Consider the following 26,826-nt stretch of genomic DNA (forward strand, 5'->3'; position numbering starts at 1 on the left):
GACAAAACTGACATATACAGTGGATTACAGCGAGCAGCTGTTGTTGCCGGTGACCCTGTTTGTTCTTATGGCCTCTTCAGATCTCTGCACACACGTGTGACAAGGATGGCACTAAAATGGGATGTGTCAACTCCGGACTTAACAAGGACTCAGTTTACATGCTAGCAACTCGCTGCTGATTTTTAGGGACTGGAGGGGGATTTGGTTCCTAGAAGAAATATCCCAGAAACTAATTTAAAATATTGGCGACCGTAGGCTACAGGTGGCAATACATTTATGGATTCTTCTCGTTCAGCCCAGTAGAGTGATCCTTTGGGAAGGGTTTCTATGAACGGCCAAGGGGTGTCTGCAAATATAATGGCATTTCAGCAAAAAAAAAAAAAAAGTTAAAAAGACTCACTATGGGTAACATATTTTATCGGTCCGGTCTTCCCATGGCCAACACAGGTCTATGTCTTTACAGCCATTCATCATTTTAAAATCCTTTCCAGAATCTGCTAACAGGTGCTGGATGTCTAGAGCAGCATTTTGTAATAAAAAACTTTATTGAGACACAAGTTTTACAGATGTAGCAAGCTGAACGAACAAAGCACGCGGTGAATATAATGCTACAATTGTAGAGTCGGTGCACACGGCACCTGTGGATTCTGCTGCAAAAGGGTCCAGTAACTGCACAGCCCCTCGGCCGGCCCACCAACTCCTTTCTACTCTAAGCCGAGGGTGTGTGAATGGGTACAAGTCCCAGCAGGTGACTGTTGATACAACTGTTAGCCTCTGATCAGTGCCAGCAAGCTGTGGGGGGAAGGGAGGGGGCTTCTATTAAAGTCTGACAGCCTGACACCAAGCTCTGTCTCTGCATTCCTCTGCCTTTGGTGCGGCTAAATTCGGAACACAGCCCTCCAATCACATCAATGGAAGGCACAGGGAGGGGGTCCTCCAAAGGGAAGGCTTACTAGGTGCTAGGGTCTCGTTTTCCCCCTGTCCCTTTTTCGTGTGGCAAGCAAGACTTGATGGCAGGAGGTGCGTAAGCCTGTAAGACACAATCAAACTCTTTCTGAGAAGTCGTAGCAGCAAGCTCCCTCCAGGTATCCATTATTGACAGGTATTATGGGCTTATCCGGGGGGTTGGGTGTGCTTACGATGATCGCTGTCGTCGCCCACGGCTAATATGTTAATTGCATTCTTTTTCTTTCCTCCTTTCTGTAAAGTTTCTGTAAAGTAGGAGGCTGCACTCCCAGAATGCACAGGGACACTCATTCAGCCATTATACTTGGGGACTGAGACAATGCTGCTTGATTTTTAGTAGCTGCATAGCAGGGGCCGCCGCTCGCAGGCACCTGTGACTGATGACAAGCCGAAGAAACATCAGTTTCATAGCTGTGTGTGGAAGGTTATCTGCCCTATCCATCTCCCTTTAGGCGAATAAGTGCCAATGAGCAGCTAAGCAAACATTTTTATTCTCTCCGGTGTGAAAGATGCCTCTCATGCCATGGAAAATGTAAACATTCAGAAAGGGTGGTCATCATTTATGGTGAATTTTTTGCATTCTTTCTCTTATGTTTCTGTAGATGCTGTGTTCCATGAAACCTATTCTTAATGCAGTTTGTATTCTTCCTGCAGGCGCCAGGCAAGCTGGTTCCGTCGCTTAATTAGAGTGCTTACAAGGCTGGTTAATGTACTGTCTAATTGCATCCTCCGCTTGGTGGCTGCAGCGAGCCTGGTCCCCACATGGACTTATAACAGGAGACATGTACTGGAACGCCACATTTGTTCTGTCTTCTTGGGAGTTCTGCAAAGATGTTTAAAGGCCATGACAGGATCAAGCTGTTCGTTAGCACGGTGACATTTCGGCGGTGACACAGTGTTTCCATTCAAGCAGAAATTTAATTTAACTGAATTTCTTTCGCAAATTGGGCACATTCCCAGGGACACCAGCAAATTTGGTGGCGTTACGAAGAAATAAAAGCTGATATTTTGAATTGCTTTTTTCCCCCTTTTATACCAAAGCATCGTGAATACTGAACCAAAGTTGAGAAATATGTTTTTATTTAAGTTCTGCTGTGTTAAGTTTGCAGCTGGTTTTCTTGTCAATTAACCACTGCTTACATACTGTCCAAAGATTGGCAACAGGAGATGCAAATGAAAGTAAGGCTTTCCTGAGGGCTCGTTGGCAATACAAGATTGGCTTGACACCAAGGTCCATGCCGAACAGGAATCTCTCCTCCTTTGAAGACAATTCAGAATATGTACCGCTCATAAACAGCGCAAGTGATCTAATGACACCTCTCTGTGACGATGCCACTAACCAAGACCTGGAAGGAGACTATGTGGACCTCTTAGATAATGCTGTTACAGCAGAAATTAGGCCAATCGCTCCCTGCCACCGTGAAATGGGGGATGCCAACAGGATCCCAAAAGGCAACGAAGATCCTGTTACAAGTGTCACTAATAATAATAAGTGGGTGTGTGGAAGACTTCAGGCCAGCGAAAAAGGGGCGTGTACCCCTTGCCTAAGGAGAAAGTTTAACAAAGATCTGGACGCCAAGGAAACAAAGTGTCGCTTTCGTCAGTCCTACTTTGCTGCTCTTAAAAATCCAGTTAGCTTTAACTCTGCCCAAATGGATGACATTTTGGAGGAACCCATGAGCAGGTCCACCATGTTTGCGGCACTAGAAAGTCCCATCTGTTCCCGTCGCAAAAATCAATGCCAAGCGTCTTCGTCTTGGCTCTTCTCACCAAAATCAGAGTCAAAGCCAGGAGATCTACATACACCGCTACGAAACCCAAAAACAAACCCATCTACGGGGTCAGATTCATCATCCCCGTCTCTTGTACACAGGTTCTCCTTTCTAAGAGGCCAACGCAATTCTTCATCTGGGAGTGATGGCCTATCAATGGATTCTAACTCAAGCCAGTACAGTGGAACATGGAGACGGGTATCTGCAGTCTGCTCCCCCCGGCTTAGTCGTGCCAAGTTCTCTGGAAAAGGTATCAGTGAAATGAACAATACATTTTTTCTATAGTATTTCATAAGTTTTTTTTGGTGGTATTAAAAGCATCACTTCAACTTTGGAAAACAATAAGTGTAGAGTGGTCCACGAGGACCCTATGCCAAAGATTGCACTTCTTAATGGAGATCCCTGATGGGATTTGAGATTCCATTTGACTATGTTGGTGGTTACAGTCACAACTGCTTTCCTTGATGACTAATTGCTCCTTAGTTATACAACCTCAGAGCCCCAAAGCTAGCCACATGACATGAGAGAAATATGGGGTTGCCCTTGCTGACCTCCTGAAAATCCTAGTTTCCTGACAGTGGCTCTTTGATGTCAGTACTATGAGTCACTAACCCTGAACCAGGGTCCAGTGGAGACAAGTCAGTGTTTGCATAGTTGTCCTGGGCAGTGAAACAACTATTGAAGCCATAAGAGCCAGCAACTAGCTAACTTGTTCAGAAGGAGAGGTCAGCAATGGTAGCCGCCATATTTCTGTCATGATAGGTTTTGTTCAAGACAGTAACCTTTAGAAACGTTGGATTTTGAGTGGATCGACCCAATCAGATTTTCAGCTTCCCTTTCTAGCCTGGTCTAGATAAATAAAAACTTTAGTTGCTATGGGAAACAAATACAGCTTCCTGTCACACACTTTTATATGCATGTGGGTTATAGATTTTTAATGCAGTGGTTCCTTTTATTTTTATGTGGCCCCTAAGATCCCTCTTTCGGCCCCATTCACACCTAAGCATTTTGTTGTGTGATTGTCAAAGTGCTACAACACTCGAGATGAAGAATCCCAATATTCTTACAGGGCCTATTCACACCTGAGCATTGTGGCAAGGCTTTCAAGAAGAATTCTGGACAAATCAAATCTTAACCCTTGCAGTGGGGTTGCCTGTTGCAAAGCTCAAAAAAGATCATGAATGTCTTTTTGGGACAGAATTGGGCATTCTGGCCCCATAGACTAATGAAAGAGCTTGAAAAACTCATCTTCACACATCTTTTTTAGGCACTCCCATTTAAAAGTCTATTGGGCCAAAAATGGCCGATTCTGCTCCTGCACTACAAGTCGTACATAAGAACGCTCAAGAAAAGCCTCCAAATAATCAGTTCATGCTTAGGTGTGACTGGGACAGATGTTATTGATGCGCATTTCTTTTGAACATGGGGCCCTAAGAATGCGTTAAAGCAGATTAGACACTGATTGGATGTTGATTTCTTTGCATTGGCTTACTTTTAATTACCTATACTGTATGCTCTACCAATTGTAATGTCTATGCGGCCCTTGTCAGACCTCACCTAGAATATTATGCACAGTTTTGGGTCCCATCTACAAAGAGAAACAGCAAAAAGTTTTCCTGGCACACTCACAAGCTAGCATGTAAAAAAAACTTGTATCTACAAAGAGGACCTTGGGGAATGTGAAGGCATTCCAAAGTGGACAAAGAGGTAGAGATCTTAAAATGTAGCAAAAGATGACACAATTTTGGGTATGTTTATTCAAGCAAAAAGCTTAGCTGGTGATTTTTAAGAAGAACTCTGGGCAAATAAAACCCCAACCCTTGCCAGTGGAGCTACCCCTGCATTGCAAGGGTTAAATTCCTGTTTTACCAAGGGAGCTAAAATACCAGAGATATACTCATTCGAACCATGATGCCGGCTGGCATCATGGTTCGAATGGCAACCATGATCCTAGACTTGTCCGTTCAGCCTTGCTAGCCTCCAACTCCAGCGATGGTATGTCCCACATCGTCCTCACATTCTATACACTGTATAGGACTTGATGACTCAAAGGACCTTAGAACAAGAAGCGGAGGGGGTAAAGGCTGATGGGACCTGTCTTTGAAGCAGCCAGGTGAGTATAACTTTGTAAATTTTAGCTCCCTAGGTAAAAGGAGCACTTAACCCTTGCAGTGCAGGGTAGCCCCACTGCAAGGGTTACGATTTGATTTGCCTGGAATTCTGCTTGAAAGCCTTACACCAGTCGGTAACCTTTATTAGATGTCCCTACTGGGAAAGAAGTAATGTGAATACGCTAACATGGGTACAGAAATAAATCATCCTTGGGAAGTGTTAGAACATTTGTAAGTTTTTTTCCTACCTCTATTATGGTGTCACTTGTTCTTTTATTCCTGTATTGGTTTCCCTAGTGGTGTCACAGGCAGCAAGAATTTTTTTTTTACATAAAGTATATTGGAACCTTCTATTCAAAGCTAAAAAAAAAATTATTTTCGCTTGACGTTGGCTTTTGTATATTATTGGCAATGTATGGCCAAGGGACAGAAACACTCCTGCTGTAGCGAAAGCATTGAAACTCCCTAAGGCTTATGGCAACCGTTTTGGGAACTCTAGTATCGAGATATGATCACTGGAGTCATCTGCACTATTCGTGTATTCTGAAATCTGACCAGCCAACCATCTGCAGTCACTGTTTAGGTATTTTGACAACTGTGGGCCCTGGCTGTAAAGCTGACCATACACCTGTAGATTACACGCAGATTTTCTATGGTCAGATGGAAAAAGTGCAACAGATTCTACGCTAAACTGTGTGGATGGAGGAATCTCCCACTGGGCCAAGCTTCAGTATCTTGATAGTCGGCCCCGCTGGCACTCAGAATACCTGAACAATCTGATTGGATGCAGGCATTGTTTAGGTATGTTGACAGCCAGCGGGGCCAACTAGCTATACTGAAGCTTGGCCCAGTGGGAGATTCCTCCATCCACACAGTTTAGGGTAGATGGAGGAATCTGTTGCACTTTTTACATCTGACCCTTGAAAATCTGCAGATAATCTATAGGTGTATGGCCAGCTTTATAATAAAAGGCCACAGCAGGAGATTTGTCTGTCAATGCTGTTTAGCAGACTGAACGGAAAAAAAATCTAATAGTATATAGCCAGCTTAAAAGTAATGCAAAGCCATTAAGTGACTTCAGTGATATCATTCTTTGGGTGGTCCACTGTGCCAAAAATAATTTGTAAAAGTACCCACTCCTGGGAGATTATATCATTTTCTACAGTGCATGTTCTCCTGCAACTTTTACTACACTAGTTTGTTTTTATTTTACAGCATTTTTGTATCTTCTAGTGCAGGGGTAGGAAACTTCAGCACGCCAGCTGTTGTGGAACTACAAGCCATTGTAAGACTCTAAAACCACAGGCATGACTCCCAGAGATGGGATTTGTAGGATCACCTGAACTGGAGTGCCAAAGCTGCCTACCCCTGTACCCGGGGTTTCCCCTTTTAAGCAGTTTATTTCGATTACACTAGAATACACCTAGCGGTATTGTGCTATCTGCATTAGGGCCTTATTGTAACCAAAGGTGCTGGAACGTACGGTAGAAAGACATGACGAAAAAGCACAGAATGCAGCATCCACTGATTAATCGCCTTGTTGCTAGGGGGAATTCCTCTCTCGGACATTTTAGTCATGAGGCCTGCTGTTTGGAAACATTCTACTCTGGGCACTGGTGATCACATTCCTTTCTGGTTATAACAGTAGAACTTGATATATGGCCAGCAGTATTATATGTCAGCTATACTGTACAGTATTGTGTTTTTTTCTTTTAAGCTGACAGCATACAGTGCAGTAAATTTGGCAATAATAGAGGTTTCATGTGCCAGATGTAATCCCATAAACGCTTAATACATAAATTTTGGCAGCTAGATCTCATTTTCAGTAAGCGGTAAATGCACTTCTACTTCTTAAATATTCTTTGGATTGGAAGTCTAACGAAAGTTTGGTATGCACCCAGATCTCTTCTGATGGTGGAAAAATATGGTGTATTCATTTAAGCCAATACTTTCAATGACCAGTAGAGTGCTTAAACGTCCAGGATCGAGTGCTGTCTTGTGGAAGCTGTTAGAGTGCCTTGTAGAAGCAGAATGTCTTGTGGAAGTCTGTAGAGTGTCTTGTGGAAGCTGGTAAAGTGTCTTGTGAAAGATGGTAAAGTGTCTTGTGGAAGCCATCAGAGTGTCTTGTGGAAGCCATCAGAGTGTCTTGTGGAAGCCATCAGAGTGTCTTGTGGAAGCCGGTAGAGTGTCTTGTGGAAGCCGTTAGAGTGTCCTGTGGAAGCCGTTAGAGTGTCTTGTGGAAGCCGTTAGAGTGTCTTGTGGAAGCCGTTAGAGTGTCTTGTGGAAACCAGTAGAGTGTCTTGTTGAAGCTGGTAAAGTGTCTTGTGAAAGATGGTAAAGTGTCCTGTGGAAGCCATCAGAGTGTTTTGTAGAAGCCATCAGAGTGTCTTATGGATGCCAGTATAGAGTCTTGTGGAAGCTGGTAGAGTGTCTTGTGGAAGCCAGTATTGTCTTGTGGAAGCCAGTAGTGTCTTGTGGAAGCTGGTAGAGTGTCTTGTGGAAGCCGGTAGAATGTCTTGTGGAAACCAGTAAAGTGTGGAAGTAGGGGTGATTCTACCCAGTGGGCAAAAGATTATTTTTATTGGGTTTTTCATATGCAAGAACAAAAGAAAACAATATACATCATATATGCATGTAAGATCACGTGGTTTAAATCCTTGACCAGGGACACCAACTTAGTTGAGTTACATAAACAAATACATAGTAACAAGGTGTATAAGTACATAAGGCCATTTAAATGTCCAACAAACAAATACAATGAAGTTCTTATGGCATGCCCTATGACTATAAATGGTCTTGCAGAGATGAAGCGAAGAGTTTATTAAACAAATGCAGCCAACACATCTAAGGACTGATAAGCCGCAATATATTCCATTATTCTTTTTGGGTTCGGATACAGTAAAGTAAAAAAAATTTCATCAGTGTAAATAAAATGAAAGGATAATTCTTTTTACGTAGGCACTCCATGCAGATTTTTATAGCTTATCCACCATCCCTATAGAATGTGACCCTGACCTTTACCCCTAACAGTCAATCTCCACAGCTTGGCATCCAAAGGATTTTAAATGAAGGGTCTTCATTGTAAATATATTAACTAGGCCAAAAGAACAGCTGCCACAGAACTAGGGCTCAATGTACAAAGGTATAACACGGGTTATTTGCCCTAACAATCATTATTTTCAGCCATTGGACTATTTATGTTAGCCCTGACTGGTTGTCATTGCTGAAAATAATGGTCGTTACGTACACATTGTTAAAGCTTTTGAATAGATTGTAGAATTTTACGCACAATAGGTGATATGACTGCACAATTTATAACTGAGAAAACATTGCTCTGGCAGACGGTGCAGAGGACTTCTTAAAGGAGAACTATGGGGTCAGTGTTTTTCCCCATAGTTCTCCTTAGGGTAACTGGAGGACACAAACTAGCGTCCTCCCGTTACCCTAAGCTCAGTATAACGCGAGCTACAGTTCGCGGTATACTGAGACGCCGCAGCCGGAGCGGATCCCGACTAGAGGCAGAGCCAGCTGTACCCGCCCCCTCCCCCGTCCGTTCCGCCAGTCAGCTCTGGCAGATCGCAGCGGGGAGAGGGGAATCCAGCCCCTCCCCCTGTCACGGCAGAGAGCCATGACAGGATCGAGAGGTGAGCGAACCCGGTATGTGTTCGCTCACCTCCCTATCTACTGAGCCGACCTGTGACCGTCTCATTGTCACAGGTCGGCTAGAACTATGAGGTGAGTGAAAAGCACTCACCTTATAGTTCTCCTTTAATGATAACAATCCCCAAAGCTGGAAGTATATCCATCTCAACTGTGTGCTCACATGGTTAACCACTTGCAGCGAGTGGCCGTACATAAACGGCCAGCCACAGAAGTGGTTATAGTGGCTATACATTTTGGTGTCATTTTAAACAGCCGACGATGGCTCTTAAGATATAAGTGATCCGGCGTCTATACAGCCGCTGGATCGTTTGTACAAATTGGCGGAATGTGCTCCCCCACCCTCCTCCGCCGCCACCGGCTTCCTTGTGTCGGGTACCTGGTTGTGGGAGATGCCGTGTCCCTCTGCCGGGACATAGGCAGAGAGGTGATCCGGCAGCACGGGCCGGTTGCGCAGGCGCAGACGACAGAAGGCCCGGCAGATTGCGTCGTCGCGCGGGATTACGTCATCACGTCGGAGCGGCGCGGTGACGTAATCGGGCCGGCGCATGCGCAGTAGCTCATCCTCAGCCTATATAAGGCGCTGCAGGGCGCTCATTCAGTGCTGGGTGATCTTCAGCCAGCACTGGATGTTCGTGCTGTGCTTGCTCTCTCTGGTCATTCACCCTGCCTTGCTCCTGTTCCTTGCCCATTGTGGTTCTTGTTCCCTTGGCTTCCTTGTTACCGACCCGGCTATAAGCTCCAGGAATTAGTGGTGCACTTGGCAGACGGCAACTCTCCTAGTTCCGGGCCAGTCACCCAGGAAACCGTTCCCATCTCTACCACCATTTCTTCTGGGCATCATGAACTTTTGCGTTTGGATGTCATCTCGTCACCCCTATTTCCAATCATTCTGGGAATGCCGTGGCTTCAGGCTCACAACCCGCACATCGATTGGGTTTCGGGAACTGTCGTATTTAATTCGACCTATTGTAAGCAATACTGTGCACACTCCAAAGAACCCCAGGGCCTGTCACTCTGCCAACCGGCCCCAGACCTAGAGCTACGTCAGAGGGTTCCCCAGGTCCACCACGACTTCCTTGATGTGTTCGATAAACAGAAAGCAGATACCCTTCCACCACAGGCTCTGCTGTCCCATGTGGGCCCGGGACAAGGCATGGTGGACTTCCCGCAACGATTGGAGAGAGATCAGCAGGCTTCAAGCCACTGATCTCTCCTCCGATCACTGTACCTGGAAGTGATGTGTATTACTGTGTGTCATTGTTTACATTCTCCGGCTCTTAGATATGCTGGGCTGTGCAAGTGATATGCTGGGCTCTGCAGGGTCTGTGGTGGTAGCCCATCTTCTGCACAGCCCAGCATATCGCCCGCACAGCCCAGCATATCGCCCACACAGGCCACCATATTGCCCGCACAGTCCACCAGATTGCCCACACAGGCCACCAAATCGACATGCGGAGTCTGTGATGGGCTGTGTGGGTAATATGGTGGACTGTGTGGGCGATATGCTGGGCTGTGGGCAATATGCTGGGCTGTGCGTAGGGTTGCCATCTGTCCGGGATTCACCCAGACAGACTGGTTTTTGAGTCCTGTGTCCGGGTTTCAGACCAGCTGACAGCCTCACACAAGACACTAATAGGGTTATTCACTAAAGGGTGAAGAGTTTGGAGAAGGCAGGAGAAGTGAACAATCTAGGACAACATAGCTGATTTGGAAAAATTCTCCAATTCAGCTCACTTTCCAGTTCAGCTATGTTTCCTAGATTGTTCACTTCTCCTGCCTTCTCCAAACTCTTCACCCTTTTGTGAATAACCCTGTAAGTGCCAATACCAGCACCTCAAATTTTTGGACAGATGTGGCTGCCTGAGGTCCCGCACTTGCTGGGGACTTTGGCAGCCTTCCTGTGAGCTGTGGGAGCCTGTAAACAGGCACCGGCCCTCACATCTCCTCCTCCGTCTTCCTGGCTACCTCTGGACCCATGGTGAGACACTGCACAACCTGCAAAGCCCACTTGAGAACTCACATAGCCAACATGAGAGCCCACATAGCTCACCTGAGAGCTCGCATAGCAAACCTGAGAGTCTGCATAGCCCAGCTGAGAGTCCACCAAGCCTACCTGGGAGCCAGGATAGCCCACATGAGAGCGCGCATAGTCGACCTGAGAGTCCACACAGCCACCTGAGATCCCGCATAGCCCACTAGAGATCCCGCATAGCCCACCTGAGAGCATGCATAGTCCACCTGAGAGCATGCATAGCCCACCTGAGAGCGCATATAACCCATGTGAGAGTCTGCATAGCCCACCTTAGAGCCTGCACAGCCCATCTGAAAGCCCGCACAGCCCACCTGAGAGTCCACACAGCTCACCTGAGAGCCCGCACAGCCTCCTGAGAGCCCGCACTGACCACCTGAGAGCCTGCACAGCCCACCTAAGAACCCAGAAAGCCCTCTATATCTGGCTTCCTTACTCCCTCCCTTAGCTGTCTCTTCTTGCTCTTTCGCCTAGCTGCCACTCCTCCCTTTCTCCTCTATATTCTTAAAACAAAATTGCCGCGTGCCGTGCTAGAGTGTTTGGGTTTCACTTGAAGAAAAGGTGGCAACCCTAGCAGTGGCGGACCTAGGGAACAAAGGGCCCTGGTGCAAGATTAATTTTGCCCCCACCCCCCAAAAAAAAACTCATATCCCCTTTAGCAACCACAAAAAAAAAAAGTTGGAAAAATGGCATTGCTGTATAAAGTACTGCTGAGATTTGTAGTCCTCTGTAGAGGGTGTTATTCTGCATTGCTGCAATGCAGAATGGGACCTGCGATATAGAACTACAAATCTCAGCAGTACTTTATACAGCAATGCCATCAATTGGGCTACAAAAAAGAATGACTTTATTTATTAACTTACCTTCACCTCCTCTGGCTGTTTCCTGGTGGGGGAGGCTGCAGAAAACCACCCCAGTGTGTGTGTCCATCTCAGCGCTCCCGTGTACTCAGGCGGCTGTTTGCTGGGTCCTCACGGCCGAGGCCCAGGGCTGCCCCCTGCAGTGTCTGCAGGCTTTTTTTTATTCTCGGCTCCCTCCACAGTTTTCGGCGGCCGACGGGCCCCCTCGTCTCTGCGCTGGGAGTGTCGGAAAGCAAAGCTTTCACAATTAGCTTTGCTTACATAACCCCACAGCACACCAATCTGATTCCTTCCATTTTTTTATTTGCAGTCATTGCTTCTTATTTAGACAATAAATGTTTTATAGTATCACTGCTTTTGAAAATGTTTTATACATATTCCTAGTGTATGTCTATTTGTATCTATTCTGTATCCTAATGTAATTTGGATTTTATTGTATAAGTTCATCGGCAATAATGCTTATTACCATTCCCTGGGCATTAAAAGGTTAATGTGTTAGAACAATTAATTATGTGTGAGCCCCTAAATATAATGTGGCCCTGAGAACGTTAGAATGAGGCCTACTCAATGTGAGGGAAATATTTTACTTTTTCAACTGTCTCTCGGGGGAACATTAGGACAGAATGACAAGAGCAGAACTGTTGAGTTTTATCGCAGGCGATACAACAATGTAAAATTGGCCAGCAGCAGGATATATTTATTGAGCAAGGCTAGGCCCAAATTTTAAAGGGACAAAGAGCACAGGCTGGGATTTTACTACTGCAGAGGATACAGCAATGTAAAATGTATCAGCCACAAGAAAATTTCAATCAGGGATAGTTGGCCTAACTGATGTAGGCCTAACTTTTACTTTATCTATGAGGATGGGGGGGTTGTGGATGTAAGTGATACCATTTGGAGGTGGTTTCGGTGCACACTGTACTTGCACTTAGTTTTTTTATTCTTTCAAGCAATGCGGAGGACAAAAAAAAAAAACTATCAACACACAATACAAATAAAAAAAACTTCAAAATTAAAATTCCTAAATAACACCCCTCAAACAAAAAGCACATTTTGAAGCCTTGAAGCCAAAAGATTAAGTTTAACCTACAAAAAAGCCCCATCAACATAAAAAAATAACATACCCCCCAACATACAGTAAATGAAAACCTCAAAATACCACTCCCTGAAACAAAAAACATTTTTTTTAGAGAAAAACCTTGGAACAAATTTTTTTTAAATGCTATGACAGAACAGCAGCTAAAAGTGACCACTGACCTCAAATCAACCACAAAATAAAATGAATGTTAAAAAAAAAAACAGTATCAAGAACAAAAAATGAGCAAAGATGTTGATTATCCAAACAGCTAGCAATCAGAATTAAAGTACAGCTTCCTCAGTGACTCTCCCTATGCAGCTTTTCAATATTGATACCCTGTGCCCCCTCATTATAGTTAGGGGCTGACTTATCCAAAAGCCCCCCTATAGGTCCTTCTAAGCCTGCTGGTTATAGTTCAACGGCCACACTGTGCATTATGGTCTACCAGGTAAATTTGCCTGAACAGCAAATCTCTAAACAACAGGATTCCCTTTTGGGGCTGCAACTAATGATTATTTTCATAATCGATTAGCCTAAGCTCCAACCTCCTTGAGGCAGGAGCTATTCTAGTGTTGACACCTTTTCTTCAAGTGAAACCCGAACACTCTAGCACCGTGCATGGCAATTTGTTTTTGAGAATATAGAGGAGAGAGCGAGGAAAGGCAGCCAGGAGAGGGAGTAAGGAGACTACAAATCCCAGCAATACATTATTAAGCAATGCAAAATAATATGAACCTACGCACTCTGTGTTGTTCCAGAATTGGCGCCCTGATGTCTCCAGGTGGCCTGTTGGCCTGTGGGGGCTCTCAGATGGGCTGTGCGACTCTCAGGAGGGGTGAGCGGCTTCAGGGCTGTCTGGGCTATGGTGTCTCACCACGGGTCCGCAGGCGGGCAGCACGGTGTCACGGAGCCAGAAGAGGAGAAAAAGGAGCAATCACAGATGCGGCTTTCGGGGTCCTCGGCAGGCGCAATCTCGGTTGGCCACATCTGCCTGAAACCCGGATCTTCCTCTGAGCTGCGGGCACCTGTAAACAGGCACAGACTGCCTGCATCCCAGAGGAAGATCTGGTTTCAGGCCGATGCAGCTGCCCGAGATCGCACTTGCCAAGGACCTCGGCAGCCGCATCTGTTAGAAAAGTGCTGGTGTCGCCACTGAGTGTCTTGTGTCCGGGTGCCCGCTGGCTGGACAAACGGACACAAGACACCAAAACCGGACTGTCCGGGTGAAAACCGGACGGGTGGCAACCCTAAGCTATACCTAGCCATAGAAGACTGAACTTGTTCCCTAATAATCGCTGGCACAAAACGCATATTCTGCTAATGTGTATACTGTCACGTGTCTGAAACGTGACTGTTTAATGTTCACTGAAGAAACACTTGACAAACTTTTCGATGTGATGAAGCAAAAAATATCACGTGTAATAATATGGCTCGTTTTGCCCCTTCCGTCGTGCAGTATTGTGTCTCTCGGGCTTGATGAATTAGTTCCATTGTGCCCTCTGCCTGGTTTGGCCAGCGATTCTGCAGTCACTTCACTGCTTAAGGATTTTTATACTGTAAAACATTTATTTTTACTGGGAAAAAATGGTATCATCAAACACCTTAGTCACATTGATGTTCTAATTGTATTCTTCTGACTGCACTATCTACAGCAGTAACTGAGCTTGACCGCTCGGCGCTGATGTTGTATCTATGATCTCTATCTTTATGCTACATCTGACAGTTATTCAAAGGCTTGACATAGATGGATCATCCTGGATGTGTGATGCATTGCTCTTTCATGTTCAGTTCCTGTAATATTATTGTCTTGGTGTATGGTTTAGTACAAAGGCACAGATCAATGCCTTAAAGTGGAGCTCCAGCCAAGCGTTTTTCCTTATTTTAGCCTTAGGAAAGGTTAGAATTTTAGCTTTTTTTTTAGTTGTTTGGCCCAGCTGGCCAGTCTTATGCTCACATTCCTGAAATTTTACAACTGCTGGAAGAGGAGAATGACAATGTGGCGGCTGTCAAAGGTGGGCTTTCCCCTCACATTGCTGAAATATCTTCTCACATCCTGATGTGTCTCCAGGAGAAGAAGTAGTGGAAAATCTCTCCACAGCGAGTGATAAAAATGCAGAACCTCCAATCCTTCCCCATTTTATCTGGCAGGGGTTAAAAAATTGTTTGCGGGATATTTAATTAAAGGGTCAGTCCATTCAAAAGTAGTACATTAGTTCCAGCTGGAGCCTGATGGGCTGAGCCAACCCTTGGATTTTTATGTACAGCAGATTTTAGAGTCTGTATTTGCATCACTGTACTCGTCAAGCTTTAGGCTAAATGGGTATGTAGCCAAACCAAGTTTCTGGCTAACCCTCTGGGTGCCTAAGCTTGAATCTTGGTTGTGGTTTAGCACATTAAAAGGTAAACCTTTTAGCTTACCTCTGTCTTTATTTTTCCTTGTGTTTTTGAAGGCTGTCATCCTAGGCCCTGGCCATTTTTACAGTAAGCTTGTCTGCAGTTTGCACTGTAACTGCAGACAAAGACTGAAAACAAAGAAGGCATCTATGCCACATACATGTTTGATTCGGTGGTTATTTTCCTGTTTGCTTAATGAAGCTAACATTAATTATTCAATCATGTTCCATAAATGTCCTATTTCCCCTAAATGTGAAATTTAATTTTTACAACTGACTATCAGGAATCACATGCTATGAAGGATAGTCAGGGTTTTTTGAGTGCAATATACTGGGCTACCTGCTTTTACTTTGGACATTTATTTTTTTAAAGTTTTAAATGGCTGACAGAAATCCAGAAAAAAATAGTATTAACCCTTGCAGTCGGGCTACCCCCGCACTGCAAGGGTTAACTGCTCTTTTTTGTCTAGGTTAAAAAAAAAAGTTATACTCAGCTGAACCATGGAGCCGGCTTGTTCTTAGATCGGTCCCTCCAGCCTCTCTCCCCCTCCACTGCAGCGGTGTCAGGTCCAGTAAATCATCATGCTCTATACACAGTGTATAGGACGTGAGGACGCTGAGAAACTGCATGCTGCAGCATAGGAGGAGACAGGCTGGAGGGAGTGCTGTGACAGTTGGCCGGCTCGGAACTTCTTTAAGCTACTGACCCAGCAAGCTCCACCCCAAACTAACATTGGGTCGGCTACACCGAAATAGAAAAACATTTTTTTTTTCATACCTGGCTGGAGATTACCACTAACTCCATTGTTGTGATGTGCTCTCCACTGTTAAATAATAGACAAGTAAGCTGCGTAAAAATTAGATTCAGTTTGGATATTTTGTTAGTTCGGGATTCGGGTCCGAAATTCAATTCGGTTCGGTGTTTCCGATTTGGACGAAATCCGGATTTTCGTTAGTTTAGGATAAGTTTACGAATTAATATTCATTGCGACTACCACAGAAAACCATATACAAATATTAATACTAAAGCTGAATCTCCTAGACCTGAATGGCATTCGGGATCCGAATTTCCAAATTGCATTTGGGAGCTCCCGAATGCTATTTGGGTCTGGGAGCCTCAGCTTTAGTAATATATGTATATGGCTTCCAGACCCGAAAGGCATTTGGGAACTCCCGAATGCAATTCGGAAATTTGGATCCCGAATGCCATTCGGGTCTAGGAGCCTCAGCTTTAGTATTATACGTATATATATGGCTCCCATGTTGCCGTAATTAAAATTTGTGTTCAGACCCATTCGGATGCATTAAACCAAAAAACACATCTGATTGGCCAGAAAATTCACATGTCCGATTCAGTTTCTTTTTTGAACGAAATTTGGACGGGGTCCGAAATTTGGAATCGAAAATTAGGATTCGCACACATTTGGATGCATTGGGATTCGGAAATTCGGATGTGTCCGAATTTCGCACATGTCTATTAAAAAATAAAACCAATAATATCCGATAATTAGCCTCAGGACTATTGTCCTTGGACGTCTTTGATCCGTTAAAGTGGATCCCCGGCCATAATACTGTGATGACCAGTCTGCTGAAGTTTCCCCTCGGTCAGACTGAGAACAGTTTCTGCTTTGCTTTTCTTCCTCCATACCTGTCAAAGTGACTGCATGGTAAACACATGGTAAACACATCTCAATTGCATCTGAAAGGCCTCCGTACACTGGCTCTAAAAATAAGAATGTACACATTAAATGATATCGCACATGGTTCATATATGCACTGTATGCTGCATGAATGCTATCTAAATATAATTCCAAAAGCAACATATGCCTGCTAAACCAGGAACATGTCAGCCACAGTTTCGTAAAATGTTATCGTCCATTTCATATATGAGACTATAGCCGGTGCCATTTATTATTGGTAATACTCTTGGGAACTTGCAGAGTGTGAACTATGTGTATTTTTTCAGGAATCAGATCCTCAAACAGTATAGAAATAGCCCATGACCCTCTGTGACCCCCAAAAGCATAACATATTTCTGTGACACAGAAGGATCATTCTACTGAATTGGGGTTTCCACTGTGGCTGCTTTTAATAGCATCAAGCACTATGGTGGCTAAGGGAATTACGTTTACTTCATAACCTTTCAGCTGAGAGCCCTTAATGAAAGTTTTAAAGTGGCCCTGAACTCAAAAAATGAAGAATTGCTGTCTTATGGGGAACGTCTAGTATTGTTGACTGGAGCAGAGCAGTACCCTTAAAGATCTACCGTTTGTCTTGCATTCCTCCAGAAAAATAGCTGTACACTTACCAGCATGTGAATGAGCCTAGACACTCCTGTTCTGTAGCCTAATAGCTCTATATCTGTGTGTGAGATCATCTAAGACACGTCTGCCTCTGACTGCTAGTCTCAGGAGAATTGGAGTGAGGTTTATTGGTCATTATTTTCCACTCTTTGCCTTGCTGGAGAGGCAACTGCATCTGAGGAGCTGCAGTTGAAGTATCTCCCTGCTTCTGCTTCTTTCATTCTGTGGATTTGTGCTCCCTCCAACTCTTTCTCTGCTTCTTGGTCTTTATGCTAACAGTCATTAAATCACCAGTCATCAGGGGCAGTGGCGTCACAAGTGGGGGTGCTGCATTGGCAGGGTGACACCAAAATGACTGTCAATCATTATGGTGCCACCCCCTATAAAAAGTCAGGCACTCGGTCACGGAGAGGAGGGGACCTGGCGGCATACCTCAACCCGCCCGGTAAACGTTCCCTCCTCTCTCTGCCAGCGTCCATCACCAAGATGGCCACCGGCAGGCGTCAGTAAGACGACTGTGCATGCGCGTTGATGTCATGGCGGGATGTCACCCGGTCTCTGCTCCGGGTGTCACTCAGCCTCGGGATGCCCCTGATCAGGGGGCAGCTCTACTATGAAGAGTCAAAGCCCTGGGTCTACCAGGATAGATGCCTTCACACAAAGGCACAATATGGAACAAGGCATGGTAGTTCAGTGTTGATGAAAAGATACCACAGGCAACACTGGTGACTAGTCCTTTGTCCTCTGCTTGCCTTCTTTAGCTTCCACAGTAAAGGACTTATGTAATAAATGTTTATTTTTTAATTTTCATGGTGATATATACTAACAGCACTTTGCTTCCTCCCACAGGATCAGCAGTGAATGCCACCCCAGGTATCGAGGTGACATCATCAGTGCAGAAAGTGCCATCAAAAACCGGTCTGTGGGTTTCCATTGTAGGCTCTCCATCTAGAGGGACCATTCCTTGGGAGATCATTAATGATCCTCCTATACAGTGTCAGGATCTCAGTGCCAAGTTACTCTATTCTGGAATTGCATGTCTTCCAGGTATGTATTCAAGTTTGCCTGCTGGTGTTTACCAACAAAAAACGCAGAGAACCACTTTAAGAAGAAACACTCTCAAATAGACAATTTAAATATTTGAATGTCCACCCTCGAAAACATATAGCAGTGCAGCGATGCCTCTCAGGGATCACTATTTGTTCTGTTATTTACTATATTCTATCCCTATCAGAACAGACGTGTCTGGGTGTATTTATGGTAAATAGTGCCTATGGCAAAGAGTTAAATTGTGCCCATGTCCAAATATCTGAAACCCCTGGCACACCCAGATACACACATACAAACTAAAGCTGCTGAGCCTGTAAGGTTGGGGCAGAATAAAGAATGTACAGCACAGTGTACAGAATGAGGCAGTGTGGAATATAACATGTACAACAAGGTGTATAGATGAGGCAGCATGGACTAGGAAACATACAGCATGGCATATGGGATAAGGTGGTGTGGAATAGGGAACGTACAGCATGGGATATAGAATGAGGCAGTGTAGAATAGGGATGTAGAGCATGGCATATAGAATGAGGTGGAGTTATGATAAATGTTTAATTCTGAATATTGTGATCCTAGGAAGCCGGGACAAGATGGGCAGGGCCATAATCCAAGTGACCACAGATAGTTCAGCTTGGGATGCGTCATGGTGCTCAGTGAAGGAGGTGGCACGTCTGTTAATGTACCTGTGTTCGGTGGCAAGGTGAGATGGCACGTCTAGTTGAGCTATGGGCTCTATTACTGTTTAGTTAACTCTCTGAATATAAGTGTAAATCGTATGCTATAATGATTATAACTATATTTTGCTTCATGGTGTCAAAGGTACAATAGACCAAGTCTTGTAACAGGAACTAGTGATTAGAAATGAGCAAATAATATAAGGAATAGACTTTACTCTAGTGGTCAAATAGTTATTTTTCCTGGATTGTTAGTGAAGAGTGGTCCATGGGAGCTCATTCCCCTATAGAAGAAGTGTGTCATAGAGGAGAGCAGGGGTTCCCTCCTTATGGATGACTTTGTCGATATGCAATGGGAATCCTCCTTTCAACATTGCATGAAGTCATGTGATGGGAATCCCCACCCCTGTGATGCAATTGGCTTAATATGGAGGTAGTAAACTTTCTTATTAGGTGCCATTCTAATAAGGAAGTATAAATTGGCCTTGTTAGGCTAGTAATTTCACAAAAGGATATCAGTGAACTGCACAACACGTGGGAGAACTTAAGGGCTGGTGCCTGGGCGATCCGGGACGCGGGTCATGTACAATTGCACACAGCGATTGCTGCGCGGCCCCATTGATTTCAATGGGGTTACATCCACACGGCAATCGCAGAAAAAAAGGTACATGACCCTTTTTTTGCAACACACGTCGCACGGCTGTTTAAGCCGTTGTCTTGTTTTCGATTGCACGGGAAAAATCGTGCATTATTATTAGAAAATAATGGCACCGCCACTGCGATCGATTGTGATGGGCGTCTCCGTGACCGCACGGCAATCGACGCGTTATCGTGCACGATTGCTGCGCGGTCACGGATCGCCCAGGTTTGAACCTGGCCTAAAGTGTATTTCAACTTTTGCAGACATATTTGAGTACATTAAAACAGCAGAAAGGCATCATGGCACACTCACAAAACCAGCATGTAAAACAACATGTCTCACCACTAAGGACAATGACAGAGGTTTGGATACACGTCTTCAGCCGAGGATGTGTAAGACGCACTGCCGCGCCAAGGCACCTCTTATAGTGCGGTCCTAACTCTAAACTATGAGAGTCTGCATCTTGGAGCACATGGGGGCAGAAGATATCAAATTGGGTGCAGGTTTGTCAGGAGGACGCCCAACCGCCTTAAAGGTACAGAAACACACAAGGGATCCCGCACATCCTATTGGCAGCTGAGAAACACCATGCGTCGCTGCACCAAATCAGTCAAGCAAAACAAACGACAAACGCACTCAACAATTTGTTACCAGTTATACAGTAAGGTGCACACGAAATGGGCTTTGAACAGTAAAACAGCAGAAAGGCATCATGGCACACTCACAAAACCAGCATGTAAAACAACATGTCTCACCACTAAGGATAATGACAGAGGTTTGGATACACGTCTTCACTGTAATATTATTGTCTTGGTGTATGGTTTAGTACAAAGGCACAGATCAATGCCTTAAAGTGGAGCTCCAGCCAAGCGTTTTTCCTTATTTTAGCCTTAGGAAAGGTTAGAATTTTAGCTTTTTTTTTAGTTGTTTGGCCCAGCTGGCCAGTCTTATGCTCACATTCCTGAAATTTTACAACTGCTGGAAGAGGAGAATGACAATGTGGCGGCTGTCAAAGGTGGGCTTTCCCCTCACATTGCTGAAATATCTTCTCACATCCTGATGTGTCTCCAGGAGAAGAAGTAGTGGAAAATCTCTCCACAGCGAGTGATAAAAATGCAGAACCTCCAATCCTTCCCCATTTTATCTGGCAGGGGTTAAAAAATTGTTTGCGGGATATTTAATTAAAGGGTCAGTCCATTCAAAAGTAGTACATTAGTTCCAGCTGGAGCCTGATGGGCTGAGCCAACCCTTGGATTTTTATGTACAGCAGATTTTAGAGTCTGTATTTGCATCACTGTACTCGTCAAGCTTTAGGCTAAATGGGTATGTAGCCAAACCAAGTTTCTGGCTAACCCTCTGGGTGCCTAAGCTTGAATCTTGGTTGTGGTTTAGCACATTAAAAGGTAAACCTTTTAGCTTACCTCTGTCTTTATTTTTCCTTGTGTTTTTGAAGGCTGTCATCCTAGGCCCTGGCCATTTTTACAGTAAGCTTGTCTGCAGTTTGCACTGTAACTGCAGACAAAGACTGAAAACAAAGAAGGCATCTATGCCACATACATGTTTGATTCGGTGGTTATTTTCCTGTTTGCTTAATGAAGCTAACATTAATTATTCAATCATGTTCCATAAATGTCCTATTTCCCCTAAATGTGAAATTTAATTTTTACAACTGACTATCAGGAATCACATGCTATGAAGGATAGTCAGGGTTTTTTGAGTGCAATATACTGGGCTACCTGCTTTTACTTTGGACATTTATTTTTTTAAAGTTTTAAATGGCTGACAGAAATCCAGAAAAAAATAGTATTAACCCTTGCAGTCGGGCTACCCCCGCACTGCAAGGGTTAACTGCTCTTTTTTGTCTAGGTTAAAAAAAAAAGTTATACTCAGCTGAACCATGGAGCCGGCTTGTTCTTAGATCGGTCCCTCCAGCCTCTCTCCCCCTCCACTGCAGCGGTGTCAGGTCCAGTAAATCATCATGCTCTATACACAGTGTATAGGACGTGAGGACGCTGAGAAACTGCATGCTGCAGCATAGGAGGAGACAGGCTGGAGGGAGTGCTGTGACAGTTGGCCGGCTCGGAACTTCTTTAAGCTACTGACCCAGCAAGCTCCACCCCAAACTAACATTGGGTCGGCTACACCGAAATAGAAAAACATTTTTTTTTTCATACCTGGCTGGAGATTACCACTAACTCCATTGTTGTGATGTGCTCTCCACTGTTAAATAATAGACAAGTAAGCTGCGTAAAAATTAGATTCAGTTTGGATATTTTGTTAGTTCGGGATTCGGGTCCGAAATTCAATTCGGTTCGGTGTTTCCGATTTGGACGAAATCCGGATTTTCGTTAGTTTAGGATAAGTTTACGAATTAATATTCATTGCGACTACCACAGAAAACCATATACAAATATTAATACTAAAGCTGAATCTCCTAGACCTGAATGGCATTCGGGATCCGAATTTCCAAATTGCATTTGGGAGCTCCCGAATGCTATTTGGGTCTGGGAGCCTCAGCTTTAGTAATATATGTATATGGCTTCCAGACCCGAAAGGCATTTGGGAACTCCCGAATGCAATTCGGAAATTTGGATCCCGAATGCCATTCGGGTCTAGGAGCCTCAGCTTTAGTATTATACGTATATATATGGCTCCCATGTTGCCGTAATTAAAATTTGTGTTCAGACCCATTCGGATGCATTAAACCAAAAAACACATCTGATTGGCCAGAAAATTCACATGTCCGATTCAGTTTCTTTTTTGAACGAAATTTGGACGGGGTCCGAAATTTGGAATCGAAAATTAGGATTCGCACACATTTGGATGCATTGGGATTCGGAAATTCGGATGTGTCCGAATTTCGCACATGTCTATTAAAAAATAAAACCAATAATATCCGATAATTAGCCTCAGGACTATTGTCCTTGGACGTCTTTGATCCGTTAAAGTGGATCCCCGGCCATAATACTGTGATGACCAGTCTGCTGAAGTTTCCCCTCGGTCAGACTGAGAACAGTTTCTGCTTTGCTTTTCTTCCTCCATACCTGTCAAAGTGACTGCATGGTAAACACATGGTAAACACATCTCAATTGCATCTGAAAGGCCTCCGTACACTGGCTCTAAAAATAAGAATGTACACATTAAATGATATCGCACATGGTTCATATATGCACTGTATGCTGCATGAATGCTATCTAAATATAATTCCAAAAGCAACATATGCCTGCTAAACCAGGAACATGTCAGCCACAGTTTCGTAAAATGTTATCGTCCATTTCATATATGAGACTATAGCCGGTGCCATTTATTATTGGTAATACTCTTGGGAACTTGCAGAGTGTGAACTATGTGTATTTTTTCAGGAATCAGATCCTCAAACAGTATAGAAATAGCCCATGACCCTCTGTGACCCCCAAAAGCATAACATATTTCTGTGACACAGAAGGATCATTCTACTGAATTGGGGTTTCCACTGTGGCTGCTTTTAATAGCATCAAGCACTATGGTGGCTAAGGGAATTACGTTTACTTCATAACCTTTCAGCTGAGAGCCCTTAATGAAAGTTTTAAAGTGGCCCTGAACTCAAAAAATGAAGAATTGCTGTCTTATGGGGAACGTCTAGTATTGTTGACTGGAGCAGAGCAGTACCCTTAAAGATCTACCGTTTGTCTTGCATTCCTCCAGAAAAATAGCTGTACACTTACCAGCATGTGAATGAGCCTAGACACTCCTGTTCTGTAGCCTAATAGCTCTATATCTGTGTGTGAGATCATCTAAGACACGTCTGCCTCTGACTGCTAGTCTCAGGAGAATTGGAGTGAGGTTTATTGGTCATTATTTTCCACTCTTTGCCTTGCTGGAGAGGCAACTGCATCTGAGGAGCTGCAGTTGAAGTATCTCCCTGCTTCTGCTTCTTTCATTCTGTGGATTTGTGCTCCCTCCAACTCTTTCTCTGCTTCTTGGTCTTTATGCTAACAGTCATTAAATCACCAGTCATCAGGGGCAGTGGCGTCACAAGTGGGGGTGCTGCATTGGCAGGGTGACACCAAAATGACTGTCAATCATTATGGTGCCACCCCCTATAAAAAGTCAGGCACTCGGTCACGGAGAGGAGGGGACCTGGCGGCATACCTCAACCCGCCCGGTAAACGTTCCCTCCTCTCTCTGCCAGCGTCCATCACCAAGATGGCCACCGGCAGGCGTCAGTAAGACGACTGTGCATGCGCGTTGATGTCATGGCGGGATGTCACCCGGTCTCTGCTCCGGGTGTCACTCAGCCTCGGGATGCCCCTGATCAGGGGGCAGCTCTACTATGAAGAGTCAAAGCCCTGGGTCTACCAGGATAGATGCCTTCACACAAAGGCACAATATGGAACAAGGCATGGTAGTTCAGTGTTGATGAAAAGATACCACAGGCAACACTGGTGACTAGTCCTTTGTCCTCTGCTTGCCTTCTTTAGCTTCCACAGTAAAGGACTTATGTAATAAATGTTTATTTTTTAATTTTCATGGTGATATATACTAACAGCACTTTGCTTCCTCCCACAGGATCAGCAGTGAATGCCACCCCAGGTATCGAGGTGACATCATCAGTGCAGAAAGTGCCATCAAAAACCGGTCTGTGGGTTTCCATTGTAGGCTCTCCATCTAGAGGGACCATTCCTTGGGAGATCATTAATGATCCTCCTATACAGTGTCAGGATCTCAGTGCCAAGTTACTCTATTCTGGAATTGCATGTCTTCCAGGTATGTATTCAAGTTTGCCTGCTGGTGTTTACCAACAAAAAACGCAGAGAACCACTTTAAGAAGAAACACTCTCAAATAGACAATTTAAATATTTGAATGTCCACCCTCGAAAACATATAGCAGTGCAGCGATGCCTCTCAGGGATCACTATTTGTTCTGTTATTTACTATATTCTATCCCTATCAGAACAGACGTGTCTGGGTGTATTTATGGTAAATAGTGCCTATGGCAAAGAGTTAAATTGTGCCCATGTCCAAATATCTGAAACCCCTGGCACACCCAGATACACACATACAAACTAAAGCTGCTGAGCCTGTAAGGTTGGGGCAGAATAAAGAATGTACAGCACAGTGTACAGAATGAGGCAGTGTGGAATATAACATGTACAACAAGGTGTATAGATGAGGCAGCATGGACTAGGAAACATACAGCATGGCATATGGGATAAGGTGGTGTGGAATAGGGAACGTACAGCATGGGATATAGAATGAGGCAGTGTAGAATAGGGATGTAGAGCATGGCATATAGAATGAGGTGGAGTTATGATAAATGTTTAATTCTGAATATTGTGATCCTAGGAAGCCGGGACAAGATGGGCAGGGCCATAATCCAAGTGACCACAGATAGTTCAGCTTGGGATGCGTCATGGTGCTCAGTGAAGGAGGTGGCACGTCTGTTAATGTACCTGTGTTCGGTGGCAAGGTGAGATGGCACGTCTAGTTGAGCTATGGGCTCTATTACTGTTTAGTTAACTCTCTGAATATAAGTGTAAATCGTATGCTATAATGATTATAACTATATTTTGCTTCATGGTGTCAAAGGTACAATAGACCAAGTCTTGTAACAGGAACTAGTGATTAGAAATGAGCAAATAATATAAGGAATAGACTTTACTCTAGTGGTCAAATAGTTATTTTTCCTGGATTGTTAGTGAAGAGTGGTCCATGGGAGCTCATTCCCCTATAGAAGAAGTGTGTCATAGAGGAGAGCAGGGGTTCCCTCCTTATGGATGACTTTGTCGATATGCAATGGGAATCCTCCTTTCAACATTGCATGAAGTCATGTGATGGGAATCCCCACCCCTGTGATGCAATTGGCTTAATATGGAGGTAGTAAACTTTCTTATTAGGTGCCATTCTAATAAGGAAGTATAAATTGGCCTTGTTAGGCTAGTAATTTCACAAAAGGATATCAGTGAACTGCACAACACGTGGGAGAACTTAAGGGCTGGTGCCTGGGCGATCCGGGACGCGGGTCATGTACAATTGCACACAGCGATTGCTGCGCGGCCCCATTGATTTCAATGGGGTTACATCCACACGGCAATCGCAGAAAAAAAGGTACATGACCCTTTTTTTGCAACACACGTCGCACGGCTGTTTAAGCCGTTGTCTTGTTTTCGATTGCACGGGAAAAATCGTGCATTATTATTAGAAAATAATGGCACCGCCACTGCGATCGATTGTGATGGGCGTCTCCGTGACCGCACGGCAATCGACGCGTTATCGTGCACGATTGCTGCGCGGTCACGGATCGCCCAGGTTTGAACCTGGCCTAAAGTGTATTTCAACTTTTGCAGACATATTTGAGTACATTAAAACAGCAGAAAGGCATCATGGCACACTCACAAAACCAGCATGTAAAACAACATGTCTCACCACTAAGGACAATGACAGAGGTTTGGATACACGTTGAGTACATCCCTCGATATGTTTGTTACGTGTTCCTATTCACACATCATACCTAAAAATAAATATTTAAAAAATATTTCTTACTTTTTAGATGTTTATGTTGAGCAGGCCTTTGGACAGACTGCAAGCTTCTCTCTACAATTTCAAAGTGACAGGAAACTCTGGCTGTCCCTATAGAAAGAATAGGGAAACGCTGAGCTTCCTCTCATTAACATACAATGCTTCAGGATCTTTAACCCTTTCTTAGGGCACACAGTGTTCAAATCTAGTTTATAACTAGACATGTGCAGGGCAAATAAATTAATTTTGGACGAAACAAATGAAAATGAAAAACATTTTCATTTGTTTCGTAAATGGAAACTAATTTTAATGCTGTTTCCGATTCGGAGGCAACGAGCCTCCCAATCCGAAACCGCACAAAGAAACTGCAGAACGAGCGGCGGCCGTATTGGCCGCCACCACGTTCTGCACATGCGTGGTGCCATTGTGGTGTATATTTTGGTATACACCAAGATGGCGGGAACCCATATATGTGTGCGTCGCCAGCTTGGTGTATACCAAGATATACTCCAAAATGGCGGCACGCATGCGCAGAACACGCTGGTGGCCGGTCTGGCTGCTGCTCATTCTGCGTATAATGTCACCCAAAGCCAAACACGTGTGGCGTCAAGTGACGTTATGCACCCCGCCTCCAAGATGGCCGCCATACATTCTGATAACAAATTTTTATATGTCCGAATATAAAATAAAAAAATGTATTTCAGATCTGCCAGTACAGGACAGAAAGCACAGGACAGACAGGGTTCATTAGATTAAGCATGAAGTCCTTGCCCCCCCCCCCCCCTGCCT

General features: G+C 44.4%; 1 protein-coding gene across 1 annotated transcript in view; it reads left to right on the top strand.

The window, feature by feature from the left end:
• Positions 1-2,038: 2,038 nt before the first annotated feature.
• KIAA1755 (KIAA1755 ortholog) overlaps positions 2,039-26,826 on the top strand; it is a 76,905-nt gene continuing 52,117 nt past the window's right edge. Inside the window, exons 1-6 of the mRNA XM_018557667.1 lie at positions 2,039-2,988; positions 18,025-18,222; positions 18,802-18,925; positions 24,000-24,007; positions 24,088-24,285; positions 24,865-24,988. Of these exons, the coding sequence (XP_018413169.1) occupies positions 2,202-2,988; positions 18,025-18,222; positions 18,802-18,925; positions 24,000-24,007; positions 24,088-24,285; positions 24,865-24,988 (1,439 nt within the window). The 5' untranslated portion in view covers positions 2,039-2,201. The remainder of the gene's footprint in view (positions 2,989-18,024; positions 18,223-18,801; positions 18,926-23,999; positions 24,008-24,087; positions 24,286-24,864; positions 24,989-26,826) is intronic.

The sequence above is a fragment of the Nanorana parkeri genome, unplaced genomic scaffold (genome assembly GCF_000935625.1).
Source record: "Nanorana parkeri isolate BGI_ZX_2015 unplaced genomic scaffold, ASM93562v1 scaffold295, whole genome shotgun sequence".
Lineage (NCBI taxonomy): Eukaryota > Metazoa > Chordata > Amphibia > Anura > Dicroglossidae > Nanorana > Nanorana parkeri.